A 25034-nucleotide genomic window follows, 5' to 3' on the forward strand; every position below is an offset into this window, starting at 1 on the left:
GGATATATGTAGGCCCTGAACAGCGACCCTGTATCAGCATTTGATGCCGTATATACAGTATATTGTACTTTATCGCATTTATTTAAACCATAAAAAGATAGATTAATAGTTAAGGAAGAAGCGGGTTGCTGAAGAGCGTGGGCGTGGGCAAGAGTGTGGTGCGAGTGAAAGCTTATGTGCATTTTGATTGGCTGTAATCTTCGACGTTGCAATGGTCTGTACTGGAAAGTCAAGTTTGAATCGCGCCAAAAACAGTGGCGAACTGATGGGCACATTCAAAACAGTTGCCAAACCACACTGCGCGACAGTTCAGTTGCCGAACCGGCTGCGTCGCTCGGTGTGCGTCAGTCTAAAGGCAAAACTGTGTGTTTTAAATACACGTGTTTTATGTTTTCTTTGACAATAAACGTCAACTGGGAGTGGCATTAAACAGCTTGAAGCCTGTTTTTTGACGAATTGTTCAATATTTGCCAAACTGCTGCTTATTGTGACGTGAGGTGAATTGAGTTCACTGTTGTCATCCAGCACCAGTATCTGAAGTTTGTGCTCACAAGTCAAAGCAAAAAAATCACCCGAATGACAGCTGGACCTGGAAACTCCTAAATCAGGTCACATGTATCTCAAGGCACCCCTGTACTGTTACTTTAGAATACGACTTAAGTAAAAGTACTACGAAATAATTATTCTAGAAAGAGTAAAAAAGAGATTCTCACTCTAGTTCTAGTCAGTCCTCAAGTACTGGGTAACTGGTGAGTAACTTCTAAATGTCTGCGATTGGCTAGCGACCAGTTCAGGGTGTAAACCGCCTCATGCCCAAAGATAGGTGCGATAGGTTCCAGCTCTCCTGCGACCCACGTTAGGATAAGCGGTACGGGAAATGGATAAATGTCAAATAGACAAAATACTGCACGTAGGAATGTACAAATTCAAATATTCCCCGATAATATCACTTTAAAGCTTTTTTTAAAATAACAAACTAAGTCAAATTCAGCCACAATAACTCGTCTTAGACTCTTTCATTCTCTCTTTCAACTTTCGTTTACACACATGAAACAGCACATAGGCTGACCAGGCAGACATTATTAATTATAAAATCATATATAATTTTAATTGGTCGTAGTCAAACATCATGAGTAGTTACATTGGATTGGTGAAACAGAGTTATATACTCAAATACTCTGACAAGTGCAATTCATCCAAGAAGTTGTTTCCGTAAATTTAATGCAGTAAATGTAGCTTATTACTACCCACCTCTCATAAAAGGCTATAGTATATGTCAGGTCTCCAATGATATTTGTTTCTTTTGGTGATCTGCTTTTGGAAACATTCAGATTTTGATTCTCAAATTGGACATTTATACATTGGAATAATTAGTATTTCTTTATGCAGTTTTGGATGAAGATGAAGGAGAACCCTTTGACTTTGATGACAGTGGCGATGATATCCCCGAGGCAGACCGGCCACCTCCCAACCCCAGCAACAAGGATCTGAGTCACAGTGACCTTGCGTGTCATCTGGCAGAGGTTGATGTCTCCAGTCGGGCCCCCCAAATATCTTCCATCTTACCTGATGCACCGCTGTCACCGGAATTATCAGGATGCAGGTTCTTGATAGCTGTTGAAGCAGCAGCAGAGGTCCAGTCCGCTGCTGAGGGGACTGATAAGATAGACAGAGATTTACCTCTGCCCCCTCCACCTGAGGATGTTATTGAAACTGATGCTGGAAGAAGAGGTTTGTGTCACATAAATTGTTGGCTTAAAATTACAGTAATGATACGTCACCTTTGGATTTTAATCATTATCTTTAGAGCTTTTCGCAAATGGGCACTGTTTTCCACATTCTCTTGATTTGTTCTGATTACATTATCTATTCCTAAAGTGGGGGAGTGGGTATCTCTCACAACACTTTGTATCACAGACTCAGTGCCTGCTGCTGGACTTGTTCTGGTTTTCATCACTAACAGTTGACAACAGCACTTTGTAGTATTTCTAGTGAAGGGATTGCAAGGCAGGGAGGTCCTGAACAGACAGAGACTCAACACCTCTTACTTGCATCTAATACAAGTTCCATAATAATCCTTGTTCCTGATACTGTCTTGACAGGTATTAATTTATCAATTTGTATGCTGTTGTTGTTATAGGCAAAAAATTTTATAAAAATGCATACATATTTGGAGCCAATTTTTATTTTCATCTAGCGTAAAATGTAACTAACACCATAGTAACACATCATGATGCTTTTTGCACTTCTACATCACTTTAAACTACAAATGCAATACTAAGAGTATTGTTTAATTAATACCTCTCTGAAAGTAATATTGTAATTTTAAGTGCATATTTAAATGTCCAGTGAATGTAAAAAGAAATATTTGAGCCACACTAAAAAGGGAAAAATACAAGAAAAAACATTTGTTTACAAATTAACACATTTTCTATCAACATTTACTTTGTAATCCCTGAATGTTTATACGTGACCAAAATTGGCTAAAGCCAACACATGAAATTGATCTAGATTTCATTGGATCGTTTACAGGGCATTGATGCGTTTTGCCACCATTGTGCTTGATGCCACATTTTTATCCATTAAATTGATCTGTTTACTTACACCAGAGAGTGAACATCAGGAAGTGTCCAGAATTGTCCAAACAGTTCCAAGGATTTCCTCCAAAGCCAACCCCTACTCTGTGATTGACATCACTCCGCTTCAGCTGCAGCACCTCGAGCAACACGAATCCTCCTCTCCTCCATCTGAACCAGGAGAGCCCAAGGAAGAAGTGGGAGAATCTGAGGATACTCACAGCAGCCCTGGTGGCATCACCTCAGGCTATTCCGTACCAGTGCCCTGCGGCTATGCAACCCCATCTGGCGTACCGCTAATCACGCCTGCTTACGCCACACCTGTCATCATTCGACATCTCTCCGTGGATGAGGATGGTAAAATAATGTATTTACTTAAATTTCTCCGTTAAAAGTTGTTTTCTCAGATTTCTATTAGTCAGCCAGGGTCATGTTTAACACTATCTAGAATCTAGGAGCCCCTCAAAACGGTGTATGATCATTTCAATTAAAGATCCCTATAAATTTATCTATAGTATTTGGAAAAAATACTTCAAGGTAAAGCATTATTTTTTTGGCTTCAAGTGTTTAGTGTAATGCCAAAGATATTACTCACATTTTCCCCATGTCCCCCATCATCTTGCAACAGTTAAAGGTCATTGCATTTTTTGCCTGAAGTAAATTCCTCTCAGCCTGCACAAGGAACTACATACCGGAGGTCATGACACACAAGTGCTTGCTCAGCTTTCTGTCCAGCCTACTTTCCCTTCTCTGTCTTGTTGTCCCTAAAGACTTGCCACATGGAAATCTGTTCTATTTTTAGCCCCGTGCCATAATATGTTGGCTATAAAAGTTTTGCCCTTCCTAAAGTCTGTCTGGGATGCTGTTTTAAGTAATTGAAAGTTACACCAGATTAAAACATTTGATATTATTATTTAAGACCTTGAAACTTTCAACAACATAGACCATGCCTTCCCTACCATGTTTCATTGAAGAGCACATGGTTTATCTTATCATAGAGTTGACTCAATATATGGAACACACTGACGAGAGAGTGGAAAGGCACTCAGAGAGCACTAGTCTTTACTCCCACCAAAGTGCGAATTTAACTTTTCCATCCCAAAATGTAATGTGATCTGGCTTAGCCAATGTTCCATCGCTACACTAGGTTTTATGAAAATTACCCTTTATTTTACTCTGCTACCAAAGAAAAAATGTGGAACAATTAGTGACACCTAGCGGCACATTAAACAAGTACAGCATTTCAGTACAGCGCAAGTACATACCTGGTTTGTATCTCTGTATTTCAATTATGAATGCACTGAGTTGTATTATGTACATTTTAGAATAGCAGCTATAGTTAAAATTTGTCTAAGAAGTTAATGCTTTTCCACACTTTCTCCACTCTTTCTCCACAGTCACAGTGATTCGCACTGGCAACATTTCCACTGACAGGTCTGTGACACAATACCATTTTATACAGTAACTCCAGGAAGTATACCGTTGCAATTATCTACTTCTATTACATTCTGTAAGTGTGCTGAATATTACCATTAAGCAGAAAATTCTGACTGATGGATTTGTTTCAATGTCTTCAAGTGTTTTTAGTGAAGATTTTTCACCTATTAGAGAGGAGGATGCTTTGGAAAAGTGGGCATCAGATCCTGCGAATACTGCATGGATGGAAAGTAAGAACTGCAAAGGACACTGTCATTGTCTGCCCTTAGACAGTGCCTGTCTTCAGACTGTTTTACTGTCTTTCAACATTTGTCTGAGCTCTTGGACCTTCTTCCTAATTTTATTGAGGAACCAAACCACTGTGTGCATCCTCTGTTGACTTTGATTTAGTAGTTTGACTTTGCAGTTCTTAATTTGTTCTTTATGGTTTTAGATCCTGACGAGGTGATTTACGATGATGTTCCCAAGGAGAACTCTGACTCCAACACAGGTATTTCATGTCATTATTTTTTTCACATTATGTCTAGACTGTTATTAACAATTCTCCACTCATTTGATTTGAGTTATTTTTTTAGAATATACTGAATTGCTCAATTTCTTTCAGTCTCTTTTTTTGCGTGTAATGAAAACCAAAAATTTTTTGGTTCCTCTAAAGTATAACATTGTTATTATTAACACATACTGTATATTTAGGGTAAATTTAAATTCAACTTCTGGCGACCAGTTCAAGGTGTACCCCGCCTCTTGCCCGAAGATAGCTGGGATAGCCTCCAGCAAGCCCGTGACCCTAGTGAGAAAAAGCGGAACAGAAAATGGATGGATGAAATAATAGAACTTGCTGAGATGTTTAACATGTCTTCAATGTTTTATTAGAAAGAGGTGACATTGTAGTGTGCCCTTAAACATCCTGATTTCTTCTCTGCTCACACAGAACCAGATGAGATGATTTATGACGACGTGGAGCTTGGGGAGGAAGGAGGTTATCTTGATAATGACTGGAGCTCAAGCGAGTTTGAAAGCTACGATGAGGCGAGCGATGGGGAAGGGCACTCTGAGAATGGCCTGCCCAATGCATTTATGAGGGGGAAGCCTGCCCAGAAGAAGACCCATGTGAGTATCAACATTACCGTACAGACTCTGCCATTTATTTCCTGAAATGTTCCAACAGAGAAATGAAAAGAACATTTTAAGATGTATGCTTGAATTTAAAATGTACATCTGACATGTACAGTATTTGAACACGACGAGCCACATCTCACACTCTGAAATAATTATTTTTATAATTATAATTTATATAATTTTATAATTATTTTCCCCATATACACTATAATGGGTAAATAATCACTGTACTATAATTTATAGTACTATAATACTATATAGTGCGATATAGTATATAATACTATATCGTACTATAATTTATAGTACAGTCCATGAAATGCTTGTAAATTAATAGTATTAATCAAATTGATATTGTAATCCTGGAAAAATGTAAAAAAAAAAAAAAAAAAAAACTTTACTAAACTATATATATATTTTTTATATATGTGTATGATAGACTTTTATTTACTTTTAATATTACTGGTTACTGTCATTATTTTCTTTCCTGTGATTTGCTGAGAAAATCACAGGGAAATCACAGTCTGCAAAAAAAAAAATCATCAAATATTTCAGGACATTGCGCATACAGTGGGTTTGCTGTAGATATCACTTGCACACTTGACAAGCGTAACCAATAATGCTTGCTTTGCTTTTGTTTAGCTCTCTCAAGATCTGAGCCGTTTGAAAGAACACTATGAGAAAAAGATGAAAGATCTAATGGCAAATACAGTGGGAACGGTAGAGCTGCAGCAGCTCAAACAGAAACACGAGCAGAAGGTAAACTAGCTGCGGCTCGCCTCACCTGCCTGTGTTCGACTAGTTTCAACCTTTTTTTACTCTCAATTTAGCTGACTAGACTGTCAGCGTCTATCACTGACTGTGTGGTACTCCATCCTCCACTAATTTGAATGCTTTGTGGGGGTGGTACTGGTGATGGGTTTGCCTCATTGTCTGCTGCACTGGCCGGTCTCGTCGTCATGAATCCCACAGAAGGTTCAGAATTTTACAGAATGATGTTTTTCCAAGTATATTCTTATTATTTTACAGTCAACTGGGGCACCAGTTTAATAGCTACTAGCATGCATAACCTTAAACCAGAAAATACAGCAGTATAATGATCACCAATGAGCTTCAAACGTTGTGACTGAACCATTGGGCAAAAAAAAATAATAAATATCCATGCATAGGACCTTTGACCCCAACCTCCTCAATGATAACATACTCAAATCAAAACTACAAAAACTGCAGGAACAAATTTAGAAGCACTGCATATCAGATAGGAGCTCTTTGTTACACTCAGCTGATGTCCCAGTTACTATGTCAAGTCTGTGGTGTGTTTTGCTCACTGTCACCCACTAGCATCTAGAGTGTAACATACTCTATGTGCTGCATTATGCTGAGTAGCACTTTGGCTAAATGTACTAAAGTTTTGAAGGTGTTTCAACAGTTTTGAAAGAAAATATACTCGTAAGTTTAAAAAAAAATGACTGATAATGTTTTGTCCCCCTTTTAAGATGCAAAAGTTGGTGAAAGCAGCTAAAGAAGGGACCAAAGATGGGCTTGAGAAAACCAAAGCTGCAGTTAAAAAGGGACGTTCTTTCATCAAAACCAAATCTTTCTGTAATGGTATGTAAACAAAGATATGAATGTACCTTACTTTAATCCTTTATACAAGAACAAATTAATGAAATGTATTCAGTTACCCTTTTTTATTTTACATTTATATTATCGTATTGTGTTTGAATGGGAGAAGTCTTATGGTTTTCCTTCCTGTATAACCCACATTAGTTGCCAAATTAAATTATTTGTCTGAGAAACTTTAATTACAAATTGAAACACATTTTAAAGGACTCCCCCCCCGTATTTCATTTTCTCTTTTTGTTGTGACAATTATGATTTAGAGAGAAAGTCTACCTGTCTTGAAGATGAGGAGTCTGAATTCTTCATTGAGGTGGATTGTTTCAATGTTGAGCCAATTTTGGGTCCAGCCCCAGAGGGGCTTTCACAACAACAAGTAAGCAAAATACCATTTAGTCACTGTTTCAGTAAAACGACCAATTTTTAAATAATAATAATAATAACAACTGTCCCCCACAGCTGGTAAGACGATGTATATTGGGCACTATACTGGAGAGTGAAAAGCGCTATCTTGATGCATTGAAGAGAATATTAGAGGTATTTAGTACAGAAGCAGCGATTAGTCGGTGTTGTGTTATGCAGTTCATTACGTTTCAAATTATCTGCTTCATCAGCAATATGAAAAGCCCCTGTCCCAGATTGAGCCAAGGTTACTGAGTGACAGGAAACTGAAGATGACCTTCTATAGAGTACGGGAGATCCTGCAGTGCCACTTCCTGTTCCAGATCGCGCTGGCGAGTCGAGTGGCAGAGTGGGACAGCTTGGCAATGATTGGTGATGTCTTCGTAGCATCGGTAAGCTTGGATTCAAGAAAGACAAAATAAATTACATCAGTGAATATTGTGTTACTTTTTCATAGTACTTCTTATGCAACACACAGCTTTAACTTTCTTTGTTAGTCTGATTTGTTCTCATATTTTTTGACGGCACTGTCCATCCTGACGAATATTCCCCAGGGACCTCATTTGTCAAGCGTGCATAAAGCATGCGTAAAGTTGGCGTATGAACATTCCCACGTAAATAATGTGATGTATCAAGTTGGACTTGTGTGTGGGACGGGCGTACATTTACACACAGCTCTGACCATGCGTACACACAAATCTTGTCGTGAAAATAGAATGCAATAAGAGGGTCAACAAAGCCATCTGAGTGTACATCCAGCTCCTATCGTCCCTGGGATTTTTGGCCACCGGCAGGCATATGCGGCATTTCACAACCAACACTAAGCTCGGTCATGCCGGCAGTGTTGGATGCAATTATTTCCCTGGCCCCAACTTATATCCCTTTCCCATACAGACATCACCAACAAGCCAAAATTAAACAAGGGTTTCCCAAACATAGTTGGAGCCGTAGATTTCACCCACATTTCCATTAAACCACCATAATACATTTAATTCAGTTACATGAACAGGAATGGATATTATTCAGTCAATACACAAATAATCAGCGAAAATCATCACCTGGAGAAACGCACAATTCATTCATTGTACAGAATGAATGGGTCTTATAGTAATTGATTAATTAATTCTGTATGCTGAATGGTTCTGTGGGTGTGTGCCTCCAAGCAGATGTTGAGGATGGCTGGCTGCATGTAGACATAATGTGTGACATGTCCCCAATAATGATTGCATTAAGGTCCTCCAAATAACTTGCTTGTCCTCCTCCAGTTAATTAAAGATAATTCTGGTCTGTGGGCTGTGGCACATATTTTTGGCATTGAGTTTGATGTCAAACCATTAATTTTTTATTTCTGAGACTGCTCTTTTCGCTGATCCAACAGAATTAAAAGCACCGGTCAAATTGTCCCATGTAAATCTTTTTCCTTTTGTTCGTAACACATGCATTAATTACACTAAACAGTATATTTTGGTTTGTTTCCACTTCTCAGTATGTCAGTCTCGGAGGTACTCCTTTTCTCCACCCTCTTTGCGATGATTTCAGAGAGGGAAGTAATCCATATACGTATTGTTAAAGGGATATACAGTATGGCCAATAGGATGCGTTTCTCAATGCAAATGAGGCTAAACGTATACAAGCATAGCAGTTTAGAACGTGGGATTTATCAACTCATTACTGAATGATATGCGTACAAAAGGTCCGCACATTTGATAAATATAGATTTTTTTTTTCTCACCTACATTCTAAATTTCAGCACTGCGAACAAAATTTTAATCGGTTCTACACACTCTTTGATAAATGAGGCGCCCCAAGTCTTCTACCCTATCCAACAGGAACTGGGGAGCTACTTTTTGTGGAAATACAGGGAGAAAAAAACCAAATTTTTTTGCTAATATAAATAATTGCTTGGTGGTTTACTTATTTAAAAAAATTTCAACAGTTCTCAAAGTCTATGGTGCTGGATGCCTACAGTGAGTATGTGAACAACTTCAGTACAGCAATGTCAGTGGTAAGAAAGACCTGCGCATCAAAACCCGGCTTCCTGGAATTCCTAAAGGTTAGACATTATTCAAAATACCAATAATGTTGACATCAGAAACAATATTTCATGGTTAAATATTTGCTGTTTGACAGCCAACCCCCTTAAATGTACCTGTTACCTGGATATTTATCCATACATTTTCCGTATTTATCTTTTATATTATTTATTCCAGCATCGTCAAGAGACAAGCTGTGACAGGATGACTTTGTATGGTTTGATGATGAAACCAATCCAGAGGTTTCCACAATTCATTCTGCTCCTCCAGGTATGTCAATGAATTGTGCTGTTCACTGTGAACATTACGTGGATGACCTTGAATGTACATTCACCAGCAGAGGGAGTGTTTTACTCATGAGTACAATCACAGAGCCAACGCACTCACGTCAAGGACAGCCAGTTAATCCATGAAGGGGAAAAAGTTCCATCATTAAAAAAGAAATCTGGTTCACTTTTCCTCTTTTGAAATAATTATGACATAATGGTGCACTGCATGATTACATGCAATGAGGCCTTCAAACTTCTTGAATCAGATGAACTCGAAATTAATTCAAGTTGTAAAAGTGGAGCATAGTGATATCTTCACACATCATGGGGCCTCTGGACTACTTGTAAGTATGTGCTTTCTGCATGGCTCCTCACCAGGACATGCTCAAAAACACACCAGTGGGCCATGCAGACCGCCTGCCCCTACAGATGGCCTTAACAGAACTTGAGACCCTGGCTGAGAAGCTCAATGAAAAGAAGAGAGAAGCTGACCAGCGCTGCGAGATTCGCCACATTGCAAAGGCTATGAATGAACGCTACCTCAACAAGGTCTGTACATGGTGTGCAGTGTTTGGGTATAATCTTAGGTTTTTAGATGTATATATCTCTACATATTGATGTGTTCTAACATTTTCTATTGGACAGTTTTCTGTTTTGGGATAATCCTAATTTCCTTTAATGAGTTTGACTTTTTATTTTTGCTTTATTTTATTCCATTCCCAATAGGAGCAGTCACTAGCTGGCTGCTTAGAATTGTCTTTGTAGTTCTAGCATATGGCCTAGTGCAACAATTGCAAACACCACCAACTGAAATGCATAATTCTAAATCTCTTTCTAGACTAGAGTTACCAGTTCTGACATCTCAGAAACATGCTTTCCCCTATATAATCTATATGGGTTCTGGTTGTCATAACCTTAAATAACTTTGCTGTCGTCCTACTTATTCTGAAGGACCGATTTAGCAAAGGCGCAGGAATAAAAAATTGGTTTGCTTATTAAGTTGCATCACTGTACATTATTACATAACAACAAAACCTTTCAAATAACGTGTCACTACCACTAAGTTTTTCTTTAACTTTAATTCCCTTAGCTTTTGAGTAACGGTAGCCGCTACCTGATCCGCTCAGACGACATGGTAGAGACAGTCTACAATGAGCGTGGTGAAGTCATCAAAGCAAAGGAACGACGGCTTTTCCTACTCAACGATGTTCTCATGTGTGCCACGCCCAATATTCGGTCAGTGACCACAAGCTACTTTAAACAATGTCAACGCTCACCCTTAAATTACATCTTCCATTTTCCTAGAAATGTGTTGTTTTCCCTTTATTTTGTATTGTGTTTTGGCATGTGTGTATTTCAGTTATGCATCATTTTGAAAGTAGTAAAAGTTTATAGTGAGATGCTAATCACTACAGTGTATCTGTGAGTTATGTCCTGTGTATTTGGGTGTTGAAAAATACTGTAAGTGGGCACCATACTATGGAGTTTTGCCAAGAATGATGGAGAACACTAATTTGGCGCCTCGCCCTAATGCGAACATTTGCTTGTGAGAAATGTGCCAGAGGCCTTTGAAAATGTAAATCGCATGCACAGCTCAGTGTTGTTGGTGTTGTTTTTTTTAACCAAGATCTTTTCTCATCAGGTGCCAGGACGGCAGTAGTAGCGGTAGTGGCGGTGCCCCATTTGACCAGCGGTACCTTCTAAAGTGGAGTGTTCCTTTGAGCTTTGTGGATGCCTTGGAGTTTGGATCCAGTGAGGACATTCCCGACACCACCCGCTACCCTGCCTCCCATTCTGGGGAGAAAGTTGTCATCAATACAAAGCCAAGTATGCCACCTTGTCTACTCCTCACCCTTGTGTAACATAGTCCAGAATGCTTAGGTTATGAATGTTGATAACCTGTACACACAGGGATAAGAGCCAATAACCTCTGGTCAGCTAACCGCCTGTGATGGAATGCTTCAAACGGAAGCTAAAATAGCCTCTTTGTTTCCAGGTTCATAGACTTAAGCTTGTGAGTTTCAGATGAAAATCCTTAACTTACTGTAGCTCCCGCTGTTAGCATTTGCTAGGAATGTACAGAGGTTACCAAAATTTAACACCAGTCTGTTCTGCCGACTGAGTGCATATTTTCCCCTTTCAATCCTCAAGACTGTTAGCTGTCAAGTGCAGTGATTTCAGTCTTTCTACTTGGCTCATTCCTTTCACAGATGGCCGCTCTGCCACTTTTAAGTCCCTCAACCTCTAAAATTATTTTGTGGACACTGAACTGTTTTTGTTAATTTATTTATTTTGGATACTGGACTTTTGCCGGGGCCAAAATGTGGTCATGCAATACCATACACACATGCTTTTTCTAACACCACACTGCTCCTCCTATTTACTATAGAATGAAGACTAACACATCGAATGAGCGCAATAGGTGATCTATCTTAGGTCACCAGTCTCTGATTCATCACTTAGCTAAATAAACTGTCCAGCCAGTAGATGGGTTTGTGGAACAGATGGCAGAAACAGACCTCCATAACATCTGGTCTGGTTGAAGGGCATTCATCAAAGGCTCCAAATGACAGAATGGAAACATTCTCTCACCCTCATACAAGTGTGCATGCACTTCAAGCTAGGAGCCATATTATTTCATTCTGGTTATTTTCCTATATTCCTGCAAGAATTATTGGATGGATTTTTTTGCATTGCAAAGCAGGAGTGGCATTGGTTTTTTTTTTCTGTTTTTTTTTTTGTTCCAGCGCTGTATATTCGCCTCAGCATATTGATATCAGAATCAGAATCAGAATCATCTTTATTTGCCAAGTATGTCCAAAACACACAAGGAATTTGTCTCCGGTAGTTGGAGCCGCTCTAGTACAACAGACAGTCAATTTACAGAACACTTTGGGGACATAAAGACATTGACAAAAAACAATTGTGCAAAAAGATGCAGAGTCCTCTAGCACTTAGAGCAGTTCGAACGACTAATATTGCAATAGTCCGGTGCAATGACCATTGTGCAAAGGGCGCTGAGACTTCAAGGAGTGTATGCGGTTTAAAGTGACGAGTAGTGCGATCATCTGGGACAATGTTGGTTGTGCAAATATTACAGATACTCCTCAATCAGTGTGCAAATGGAGCAGATGCTACTCTGGCATGAGTGGCCAGTATATGCAAATAGTGCAGCATGGCGAGACAACTACAGTGAGTGCACGAGTAATACATAATTGGCCCCACAGAATACAATACACAACAAATTGATGGATACATTCAGAAGTCAGAAGTCAAGAAAATTAGTTTAACTATTGCTTAATTTATTTAATAATGGTCTTTGGCAACAAAAATATGCAATATCGCAAAGCTAGTAAAAGTAAAGACATTACAATTTTGGTACATATTTTAGCAAAAAAACGTGAAGTAGACGTTTAGCAGGACACATAAAATGATGTGACTGATGTGATTGAGTTTGAAACCTGTGTTGTAAGGTGTCTTGCTCAAGTTGTGTAATTTATACAGTTACATCAAACAAACAAATCAGTGGAAGAGGAAATGCACCTTTCTGTTAGTTGCTCAGTCACTCAATTCGATTCAGTCATTTTTTCTAACTAATAAATATATTCAAATAATATTTAACCTTCATTCCCTATCTGAAAAAGGATAGGTTTTCAGTCCTTTTCGGTGAAGCAGTTTGTGTGAAAGCAGTCACAAGAGCAGTGAATGAAGTTTTATTTTTATTATCATTAAATTTATTTCAAATATATACAAAATAAAAGAGTACTTATAAATAATACAGTACAGTAAGAAAAATTGAGAATATCAGCAAATACAAAAAACAATGTAGTTAAAAAGTCAACACAAACATATATAATAAGGTGTCTGCTCACACATAGCTGACCATTTACATGTTCGAAAAGGAGAAGGAGGAAGTATAAATGTAGCTATTCCTACCCATTTATCTTTATTTCAGTATTGCTATATGAACAGTATTAAGGAATATTCATATCAACTATCTATAAAAATAAAATGTAAAGTCCAATACACTTTCCTGTCACAATATCATTTAAATAGCAGTATGTAAATATCCACAATATTCTAATGGCTTTCACTGTATCACTGACCTATTAATGTAATATGGTTTTTATATTAATCTTTGTATGTCTCACAGTCAGATGACCATACAAACCTGGTCTTTTAATAGTCTGTCCGTCAATCCATTCATCCATCCGTTTTCTAACCCATATCCTGTTCAGGGTCACAGGTAGGCTGAAGTCTATCCCAACTGACTTTCCGTGAGTGGCACGTTACACCATGGACTGGTCATCAGTCAATCCCAGCGCAAATACCTTATAGACTAACATTCACACTGACATTTAAACTGACGAGAAATTTATACTCTACCAATTAACCGAACATGCATGTGGGATGTGGGAGGAAGCCGGATTACCCACAGAAGCCCATACCAACACAGGGAGTACAAGCAAACTCCGCAAAGAAAGGTCAGAGCCAAGATTCAAACCTGATCGTGAGACATTGTGTTAGTCGCCTGTGCCATCTTGCTGCCGTCTGCTAATAGTTTTTATGTAATCCCTGGCAAATTGCTTGTTTTTAGTGGTTTGTCTAATTGCTAGGGTGAGTTTTGTTTGAGAATTTTGTGGATGCCTGTTTTATCTGAAAAGGCTGGCTCACTCACAAAGAGTCATTCATGAGTTGACACTAATTTCACAGACAGTCACAGCCGTTCAACAGTGAATGGTCAATTTAATGAGGGTAGTTACAATAATGAATGCAGCTACTGTATACCTAGATGAATTGATTCAAATTCTGTATCAGAGTTTGCTTTTGTGAACTGTTAATTAAATATAACTATTTTAATTTATTCTAATTGACATCGCAAGTTTATAAAAAAAAACATTAAAACACAGCTGTGTACATATTTAGGAAACAACATCTAACCAGAAGTGCTCTAGATAACAGGAACAAACATTGAGCAGAACAGCCACCTGCCTTGACTGAATACAAATGGACCGTTATAGAATATGCCTCTGACATGACATTCCACATGTCATTCATGGAGGGTTTATTCGGCCTTTCTGCCTGAATTACTTACCTGAATTCAACCCCTTTTGTCTGTTTATTCTGACAGATGAGAAAATCACATACAACAGATCCAACAGTTCAAATGAACACACGTTAAACAGAAGAGCATAATGCTTATTTGTATTTCATCTGATCAGTTTACATAAATAAATATTAATATGGATACAATTTCAATTATATTGTCACCTTGTACAGTAATTGGTGGTTAATAAATTAGGCTCCTCACCAAAACCATTACAATTTTTTTGTTAGCGCATGTACGGCTTGAAGCGGCTCATGCATTTGTAAGGGCTGATGATTATAATATTCTGCCACTGTTAGAGTATAATAACCAATCAGGGCTTTTCTTGTTTATTTATTAATTCATTTTAAGCTGACTGTTGGAAATTGGAAAACTGACAGACATTGCCTTGACATGGTAGACCGTTACTCTTACTCTGCTTGGATGGCACCTTGGTTCTTCTTTTCTTCTGTTCATTGCTTGGTTTTCCAAAAATAATAATAATACCTATTGACGTCACACCTCCTATTTCTGGTTGCACCCCAACCCATTGTTTGATAAGTGCAAAAAAGACAATACCGGAAGCCATTCGGATGACAGCGTGAAAATATTTATGTGGCCCTCTTAGCCATGGCCAGGTTTGCAGAGCTGTCGAAGATCACTGTGGGAAACAGACCTATCACCCTTTATTGATCTCCTTGACACTCATCGCTCTCTCTTTCCCTCTCTCTCTCTCTCTCTCTCTCTCTCTCTCTCTCTCTCTCTCTCGCTTTCTCTCTCTCTCGCTCTCTCTCTGTTGCCTTTGTCCCAGGAATTCCCTCTTTTAACAGTATACTGCGTGTGTCACCTTTGCTGCCTGTCAGTTAAACATGCTTTTGTCTCTCTGTGTAGACAAACTCTACATGGGCCCAGGTCAGCTGTACCAGGATCTGCAGAACCTAATCCACGACCTCAACCTGGTCAACCAGATTTCCGGCATGATCAGCAGCCTCAAAGGCAACTACCAGGTAAGTGTGTCATTGGACGGAATGCAAGAGTTGTTTTATTCTTTACTGTTTCATGAACAACACTAAAGCGAGGTAAGAATATTAAAAAATTCCCCCAAATTACTTCTCTATCACTTTAACTGAAGAGTTGCAGCAGAATTTATGAAGAACAGATTTGATATCAGTATCAAAGGCATCCCCAACGAGCAGACACACCTTAAAGGCCATCCATATATTGTTTATGCTGGCGAATTGGAAGTTTGTCTCCTCAGACAAATTGCATTCAAACCTTACGTGTTTTGGGATTGAGCACAGAGCTTCTTTTGCAGTACTGGCCAAACTGAGGTAGACTACATGAGAAATTCTTAGGGATGCATGTCTCAGGTGTATAGGTTAAGTGGGACATACTGATTAAAAAAGCCAATAAAGAGGCTGTGTCCCTCGAAATGAAATTTAATTTGCTGAATGACACAGATTCTAACTATAGTTTTGCAAATTCCTCCATGGATTGAAAGACTGAGGCGTAGGTGTCATCTCATGAGACTTTATTAAACTACCGTAATTTCTCATGTATAATTCGCATTTTTTCCCAAAAAAATTTGTTAAAAGTCAATAGTGTGCATTATACAAAATGGAAAATGGAAAAAACTTTCACATTTTATAAATGTATGCTGCCATCTCGAGGTTATAAAAAAGCTGTACAACTATTTCGTGCGGGAGACTATGACTTTGACTTCCGCATCGGGCGCTGCTTGCGCCAGTCCAGTTTAAGCACGGGTTTTTTTTTTTTATTGATGTTAATGTTTTTATTGATGTTAATGCTGTAGTTAAAAAAAATCAGAAGTTACTCATTATTTACTCAATACGTGATTAATTATTTCACTGTGTACTTTTTACTCCAGTAATTTTTTGGAGGACTACTTTTTACTTTTACTTGAGTCACCTTATTGTCAAGTAACAGTACTCTTACTTGGGTACAATTTTGGCCACTCTACCCTCCTGTGGAGCGAACATCCTCTATTGCTACTCTTACGTTTAAGAAACGTTTTTGCTCATAAAATCAGCCAGTGTTGTATTTGTTGCACTGGTCTTTTGTATTTTCACGCTGAGTTCCTGCGGGTTGTGGCCCTGGTTGCGGTCCCAGCGGAACCGCGAAGCACACATAACATCGGCGACAAGAGCTGATCCGCTAGTACATCTTGTATTAATTAGGAAACGCGCCTACAATTAACTAATTAGTTTATGGATGTTAATGTTAAATGTATTAAACAACGGAGCGATGTTAAGGATTATGTCACAATACAGAATGAACTAACTTCAAATTCAGAAATGGCCAATAAAAACAGAAAAATAGTGTACTTAATATTTTCCTGGAGGATGCACTTGGGATTAGCTTTTCAAGTTGGTAATAGTGAAACAAAAAATGATTTTAGTCAATTCTTTTCCAGAATGAGAGTGCGTAAAGAGGAGGATGTTCCTCATGTGGAACATCTTTAAGCAGGCATCAGGTCCAGGTGGAAATTGGCCTGGCTCAAGTTGGAGGCCAAAACAAAAAAAGCAAAGAAATTAGGCAAATTTAATTTTAATCTTAAATTTGAAAATCAACATGTACTTGAACGGTGTAAATGTTTTTCTGCGTGAATAATAATATTTTTTTTTTGGCATTATTGTACTGACCCCCAGATCTGAAATGTTTTTTTGTTTGTATTTTGGTCACCTTTTTCATGCCTTTGGTGTTTGCATGTCTGCTAAATATGACTGCATATATCTACATAATATATGTTCATAAGTTTACATACCCAGGCAGAATTTGTGAAATACTGATGACTGAACAACAACCATCATTAATTTCTTTATGTCTATGTTTTGTTTAATGATAATGCTTTTCTGAAATGTTTGACAGTTTAATTTGAATCCCATTAAAATAAAATTAAATGTCTTTCGCCTGGTCCTTCATGTTTTCTTTAAAGAATTGTACACATCTTACAAATTCTGCCTGGGTAATCAAACATATGAGCACAACTGTGTGGTTTCTCATTTACTAAATGAAAATAGGGCTGTGAATTTCAAAATAAGAGCAAGAGCAAGTAAATATAAAGAAAGTATTACGTGTTCAAATAAAGTGCTTAACTTTGAAAAAACTAGCAAAATACAGATAATACTTCATGTTTTGATCATATGGGTAGAAGCAAAATCATGCATTGCAAACATTGATTATACATAGGGAGAAGGGTTTCCAGAATTTTGAGGTCAACTATGGGGGTGCGTATTATACATGGGTGCGCATTATCCACGAGAAATTACGGTACCTGAAATGCTAGTTCATTGTTTAATGGAGACCAATGTTCATTTAATTTTCTTTGGTCCTTTTTATATAAATAATGGTATGGTTTGCAAGTTTTCTAATTTTAGCTTTTAACATTTTTAAACTTAAAAGAACAGTAGCAAAGAAACCACACGTATGATGGTGTCTTAGATTAGTGATTCCCACCTACCACTTGGAGGTGCAAAGTTACCTTGTGGAGGTTTGGAAACTTGGATTTAGCAATTTTTACATTTATCGTAGATTGATATAATTTTTGCGATAGGAACCGATTAAGAATTGGCCTTTTTTATTGTCAACTGAGATATTACATGTGTAGGTTTTCTAGGCGTGCAGGGAATTGAAAAAGCTGGGAAACACATAAGCTGTTTGTTTGTGATTTATTTATTGACTCAGTACTTAGTGTTGTTCTTATTTACATGAAGAAATCTTTTATTTTGTCCCCCACAAAGTATCTGAAGAAATAATTTTTTTTTTGCTTTGTTTTGTTATTATCGTATCACTTTCATCATGAACATTGTACGAAAATTTATATTTTATTGCTCTTCTTTACGCTTCTGGCTTTTCAAAATCAATTCTGCTGTCTAGAATGTGAACCCCACAGTGGCTCAGGACTGGGTATCAGGTCTCCAGAGGCTCATTCTGAAGAAGGAAGAAGAGATTAGGGCAGCTGACCGCTGTAGGATCCAACTTCAGCTGCCTGGCAAACAAGACAAGTCTGTTTTGTTTTTTGTTTTTTTGCATCCACGTAATGTAACTTTGCAGTTTGTTTGGACTTCACATGCATAGGCAACGCATACATTTTGAGTGGCTGCATAGTCACGTCTTCCCTTTGCCTTTACCCTTCAACTCTTGTTTAACGCTTTTCCTGCATATATTCTCACTCCATGTTCTTAGCTTTAGGAGAGAGCATTAGAACACACTTGCATGAACATGTTCCTCCACCATCCCTTAACCAGAGGTATGAATGTGAATCACAAGTGAGGAAATGTCTGCCTTTTTCTAAAGGCTACCCTAATGCTGCAGCTGTTTCCCAATAGTGACGCTCATATCACATATTTACACGCACGCATGCACGCACACACTAATAAAGCCTGAATGTTGCCCAAAAGGGTGCACCTTTTTATTGCCTTTTTTGGGTTCTCCTTAACTGTCTTATCCTTCTGGCTTTTACTTTATCATTTTCACCATTGACACCATTCTCTCTTTGTCCTAAACTGGTGAGATTATGCTTGGGAAACACATACATACTGTTTACACAGCTCCCACACACTGCTTGCGTGAGCTAGAAGTGATAACTGCCATCGACTTCTTCAGCTTCTGTCAGCCTGCATTTTTCAATCAGCACCGAAAGACTGTTCCCCTCTCGGGTGGCATCAGCCCATACAGAGATAATTTGATTCTATTTGACTGGATAAATTAAACATGAAAATGTCTTCATAGAGAGTAAAAGTGAAGCAAGTGTTTTTCAAAGTATACATTCTTGAAAACTGTAATCATCATCAAAATGGTTTGCTTACATGGACCAGTGTTATTCAATGGTTATTAACTTGCATATCTTATACAATGAAATCAATGTGTGACAAAAATGTTTCAGTACGCAACAATAATGAAGAAAAGACATGTGTCCTTGGCATATAATCTCAATGTTGTCTGACAGCAACCTCAAAATGCAAAAAAGCCAAAGATGCAACATTGTGCTGTGGATCAAACAGCTCATCGTCTTTATTTTATTCAATTTTTTTTTGTCCTTTCTGTCTTCAGGTTGGGCAAAGCCACATACTTTAGTGCGGTGTTCAATACCCTCAACCCAGCCATCAAACAGTCATGGATCAGTAACTTGCAAATGGCTAAGCTGGCTCTAGGTACAGTCCACTGCCATGGTGTAAAATACCACATTGTGTCTACTGCACAATTATTATCACATGTAAGTTATTAAGTATTTAAAGGACAACTAAACGTGTCTATTTTATATTAGAGGAGGACAACCTTCAGGGCTGGTTCTTTGCAGAAGATGATGGAAATCAACTGAAAAAGCAGAAACATCCTCTCTTGCTCAAACAGATGCCTGTGGTCATGTCTAAACTACAAGAGTTCAAGGTGAGACTTCTGTTTTTGTTGCATTGCATTCTGCCGTAGCACTTCTAATGGCTTTGATCCACATTGCACCCGTTGAAGTATATGTCTATCAATATTGACTTGGGCGGCACGGTGGCCGACTGGTTACAGCGTCAACCTCACAGTTCTGAGGACCCGTGTTCAATCCCGAGCCCCGACTGTGTGGAGTTTTCATATTCTCCCCGTGCCTGCGTGGGTTTTCTCCGGGCACTCCGGTTTCCTCCCATATCCCAAAAATATGCATAAATTGGAGACACTAAATTGCCCGTAGGTGTGACTGTGAGTGCGAATGGTTGTTTGTTTGTATGTGCTCTGTGATTGGCTGGCAACCAGTTCAGGGTGTACCCCGCCTCCTGCCCGATGACAGCTGAGATAGGCTCCAGCACGCCCGCGACCCTAGTGAGGAGAAGCGGCTCAGAAAATGGATGGATGAATATTGACTTGCCACTTGTGGCCAAAAATAGCAGATACAGTACAGTAAGTTGCCTATATAATTAATATCGTATATAATTAATATTCTACAGTTTGTCTAGTTACACATGTACCCTTATACAAGCCGCACCCACTAAATAAATACAAAATCAGAACTTTTTTTTGCACATTGTTTATAAGAAGCACATACACATACAATAGAAAAACAAACTGCCATTATTACTGTAGGAAATGGGAGCAGAAAATACTGCTAACGCTACAACAAAATATACACACCAACAATCACTGTCACTACCACTGATTTAAAACATTCATTAAAAAAAAAAAAAAAAAGTATGACCTATCGCAACACCAGTCCAGTTCTGGGGGACACTACACCACCCCAGGTATCCAACAAAAGTGGTCCCACCCAAATCTGATGTGGCATTACCACGGATTTCAAAAATTCATTAAAATAATCTGAGATGTCGCAACACCAGTAAAGTTCTGGGGCACACTACACTGGACCGGTGTTGCGATATTTCATAGATTTTGTTTTAACAGATTTTTTTCAGTAAAGGGTAATGACAGCAAAATATGCAGTTTTCGGAGACTTTTATTTTGAAATACAATATCAGCTCTTCATCAAACCTCTTTTAGTGGAGTCCTTGGTGGTCTGTCACACAGATCTGGACTTTTCTTGTGATACCAAGGGGATTGTTTTAGGGTGGCTTTGGCTCAGTAGGTAGAACAGGTTCGAATCCCTGCTACAACTGTCCGTCCGCATGTCGAAGTGTCCTTGGGCAAGACACTGAACCCTAATTTGTTCCCAGTGGGCCTGTCAGTGCCTTGCATGGCAGCAGCCGCCCACTGGTTTATGAATGTGTGTGAATGTGAGGCTCTGTACAACGCTTTGGGCACTGTGATGGTGTAGATAAAGCGCTATATAAGTGCAGTCCAGTTAGTTATTTTTCATAAGATATCAAATAAACTAAATTTTTTAATGCATCTCAAGATTCAAATTAACCTTGCTGGTTGCATTCCTTAACTGAAGAGCATTGACGTCCGTATTATTGGGAAGCTTTTATTTTGAAGGTGGCTTTCGCCACGAGTTGGCGACTTATTACCCTAATGCCTAGTATGAACAAAATTATGGGCGGCTGGCTTGACTGCTACTTTACGAGAGGAGGCTGGCTTGACCGCAGTCAATTTTGGGGGTCCTTAGCCAAACCGATATTGTTTTGCACAATGCACATAGCGGCGCTATAGACCTACTGGGGGCGTGCCTTTCGCGTCCTCCTTATTTCAGCCGCTGTAGATAAAATATCTGATGAAATACCCTGTAACTTGATTTCAGTAACTACTTTGTGTAATATCCCATGTTTTTGCTGCTCTCTGTCAGGTGGAATGTGCAGTCCACAACCCAGAGCCCTATATCAACACTGAGAGCACAGCAGACACTCCTGTCGTGGGCCATGGTTGTATCTGGGTAAGATGTCTTCCCTGCATCTTTTAGATTAGTTGATGTGATAGTTCCCACTTCAGCACTCAACAAAAACTGATTTAATTATTAACTGAGTACTTGACGTTTTAATATATTGTATTGTATTTTGAACGACTCCACCAGCTGTCTGTCGGCTGATGGTCATCTGGAGTCTCACATGCCTTTGCTTACATTTGTAACATTCAACGTTACATATTATTTTGGAATGAAAGTCTACCTTTTACACCACCCCTAGGTACCAGTATATGTTTATATAATGTGAAAGAATGTTTTCATTTTTCTAAATTCTATGTATAATGCACTCTATAGACATTAGACTTATTTAAAAAAAATAATGCACATTCTACAGTACATCAGCTAGTACGGTACCTCTATTGGGATGAAAAATGGAGTCCATATTGCACAGCACTCTATGGGCCATTCATAAAATTGTATTGGAATTTACCTAATCCGAAATATAACATTGAAGTTAATTTAATATTGAATTTCAAAAATTTATTTGAGTCTTTCTGGTGGTATGTGACTCTTTTAGCTGAAACACAAGTGTTCCTGACAAAATAAAATGTTCCTTCCAAACTATTCAGAATGTTCCTGAAAGGTGACGATAGGGGTTGGCGTCTTTGCTTACAGTAGCTGACTACATTTGAATTACCGCAATTTCTTGTGTATAATGCGCATTTTTTCACCCAAAAGTCAATAGTGCGCATAGCCCTACTATAGGTAGGGCTGTGAATTTAAAAATAAGTAATTCTAATAAATTGCTTAACATCAGAATAATTCTTTGAAAAAAACTAACAAAATACAGATAATACTTCATGTTTTAATCATATGGGAAGAAGCAAAATCATGCATTATAAAAATGCATTATACATGGTTAGAAGGGTTTTCCAGAATTTTTAGGTCAACTTTGGGAGTGCGTATTATACACGAGAAATTACGGTAAATGCACAGGCCAGGGGACCAGACAGCAGTTTTCCACAATCAGGATGTTTTTCATTCTTGTGTGTCAGATTGTATGTTTTTATTAGGAGGTTAGCTTCTACTTTCCCCTTAAGTGAGACTGTCAGTGTTTTTAAAGTTACTTCTTTAGACTCTGACATTTGTCTTAAAATGTACATTGGCTCACAGAACCTTGCTTAGCACTGCAGTTTGGCCATTAGGGGGAAGCTCTATACAGCGGCTGAGCTCATTATTTCACACTTAACCATGTTTCTCACTAAATATACTTCTGCAGTGACAAGGGGCTGGATTGCTGTTTGATTATTGATAGATTTTAGGTGTTGTCTTAGCTTTCCATGCCTTTTTGCACCTCCCTTTCTTCATGTGTCCAATACTTTTTCCCTGTGTCATTTCACGTTATTCCACACAACTTAATTTCTGATCTTATTTGTTCTACTTTCTTTGTATGTATGGATTACTCTAGTTGTTCCCAACATCTGGTGAAATTTTCAGGGCAATAGCACCTTTGGAAATATATTCAATGAGAAAAATGGTGACGTGTTAAATACTTATTTCAGCCGCTGCATATACTGTACATGACTTGAACCTATAATTTTCTCAGTGAGGTAATATGTGAAACTGTATGGGTTACATACAGTTGAGTACAGGTGAATTGTTTTTTTAACATAACTCAATATTTTGGGGTTACTGCTTTTATTGTTAATTTACTGTTAATTAACGTGATGATTTTTTAAAATTATTTTTTTGGGGACTGTCATTTGATTATACCTTAACTTAGTGTTTAGGGGTTTCTCGCAGAAATGTTTGTTTTCTTTGCTTTCATGACTGGGTATCTCATCAGTCTTTGCTTATTGTATAGTTTTAAGAGCACAATTAAAATATCCCGAGTGATCAAATTTAAACAAATTGCACTCTGCAGGTTGCAAGTTGCACCAACCAGATGGGCCAAATAGCCATCGTTGCCATGCAGAGCTGCAGCCCAAAGGTGACTGAGTGCTTTAATGTGGAGTCCCGTATCCTGTGCATGGCCTACGTCCCAGCAGAAGAGCCACAGGAGAATGATGACAAAGTCCAAGAAAACAACCAGATCTCGCTGACAAAAAACAGTTTTACACCCACTGTCTGCCTGGGCATGGAGGAGGGGAGGTAATGGAAGCAAAAGCTCAGAAATGACTGTGGATCATAAATATTTAAATATCACATACAACGTGTTAATTTCAACTAGTTGCGCTAACATAAACAGAACATAATAGATGAACACATTGTCTTATTGCAATGCTATGTGTATTTTATATATACAGGAATAACTTAATTGATTAGAAGTCATCTAATGAATTAAGATTTTATCTTCAATTTAGCTACAAATGGTATACAATTGTAATGTTAATGTAAATCGCCATTGATTGGCCTAAGTAATGGGTGGGTTGTTTCAGGAAGGTCATCTGGCTTAAAAATCTATACAAGTGACTCATTGTGCCGACCCCTGACGGGTTAAGCCGAAAGTCACAATTCACAATACTGTGTATAGATAAACAACCATTCACAGTCAGATTCACACCTCAGGACAATTTAGGCTTCAATGAACCAAACAAGCATATTTTTGGAATGTGAGAGGAAGCTGGAATACCTGAATGAAACCGGAGAGAAAACGCAAACACCACAAAAGTATACTAGCGCTGAGATTCCAAACCCAAACCTCAGAACTGTGAGGCAGAAGTGCTATCCACTCTTTCACAGTGCTGCCCGCAGACTGGGGTCTCTCCAACAGCTAAATACTTTTAAAGATAATTGCTGAAATTGTGCAAACTATTTTAACTATTTCCATGACTAGCACAAACCATCGCTGAGCTTGGCGTAACTCTACAAGGACGTGGGCTAGAACCAGTTTTGGTAATTTCGTGGAATGGCGTACTACCTGCACATTTGAAAACTGGGACGTCTGCACCAGTGCGGGCGTCATCACAGCCGACTTCATTCCTATCCAATCAGAGCGGCTTCTTTCATTCCCTTTAAAAACAGCGCAATAGTCTCCCATGGAGACATCTCTATATTTGGAAGAGGACGCAGTGATCTGAGGGTGACTGGAACCTTGAACATCAGCGGGTAGATGTGGCGATTTCTTTTTCTTTATCTTTCAAATTTGGCAGGGTTGTTAACAGCACTTCTGGTTTGTCAAATTTAGAAGACATTTAT

At 38.5% G+C, this 25034-nt stretch overlaps 1 protein-coding gene across 2 annotated transcripts in view; it reads left to right on the plus strand.

Annotated features, from left to right (window-relative positions):
* Positions 1 to 25034, plus strand: part of arhgef10 (Rho guanine nucleotide exchange factor (GEF) 10) — a 55804-nt gene that overhangs the window by 13276 nt on the left and 17494 nt on the right. Inside the window, exons 3-24 of one of the 2 annotated variants that reach the window (XM_061695617.1) lie at positions 1390 to 1731; positions 2610 to 2933; positions 3974 to 4010; positions 4155 to 4243; positions 4447 to 4503; positions 4945 to 5123; positions 5772 to 5888; positions 6626 to 6737; positions 7013 to 7125; positions 7209 to 7286; positions 7364 to 7543; positions 9088 to 9204; positions 9362 to 9454; positions 9832 to 10002; positions 10544 to 10689; positions 11096 to 11280; positions 15431 to 15546; positions 18437 to 18564; positions 19613 to 19713; positions 19827 to 19948; positions 21780 to 21866; positions 23761 to 23987. In XM_061695617.1, the coding sequence (XP_061551601.1) occupies positions 1390 to 1731; positions 2610 to 2933; positions 3974 to 4010; positions 4155 to 4243; positions 4447 to 4503; positions 4945 to 5123; positions 5772 to 5888; positions 6626 to 6737; positions 7013 to 7125; positions 7209 to 7286; positions 7364 to 7543; positions 9088 to 9204; positions 9362 to 9454; positions 9832 to 10002; positions 10544 to 10689; positions 11096 to 11280; positions 15431 to 15546; positions 18437 to 18564; positions 19613 to 19713; positions 19827 to 19948; positions 21780 to 21866; positions 23761 to 23987 (3121 nt within the window). The remainder of the gene's footprint in view (positions 1 to 1389; positions 1732 to 2609; positions 2934 to 3973; positions 4011 to 4154; positions 4244 to 4446; positions 4504 to 4944; positions 5124 to 5771; positions 5889 to 6625; positions 6738 to 7012; positions 7126 to 7208; positions 7287 to 7363; positions 7544 to 9087; positions 9205 to 9361; positions 9455 to 9831; positions 10003 to 10543; positions 10690 to 11095; positions 11281 to 15430; positions 15547 to 18436; positions 18565 to 19612; positions 19714 to 19826; positions 19949 to 21779; positions 21867 to 23760; positions 23988 to 25034) is intronic. The other variant, XM_061695618.1, reaches the window with a different exon arrangement.

Source organism: Phycodurus eques, chromosome 14 (assembly GCF_024500275.1).
Source record: "Phycodurus eques isolate BA_2022a chromosome 14, UOR_Pequ_1.1, whole genome shotgun sequence".
Lineage (NCBI taxonomy): Eukaryota > Metazoa > Chordata > Actinopteri > Syngnathiformes > Syngnathidae > Phycodurus > Phycodurus eques.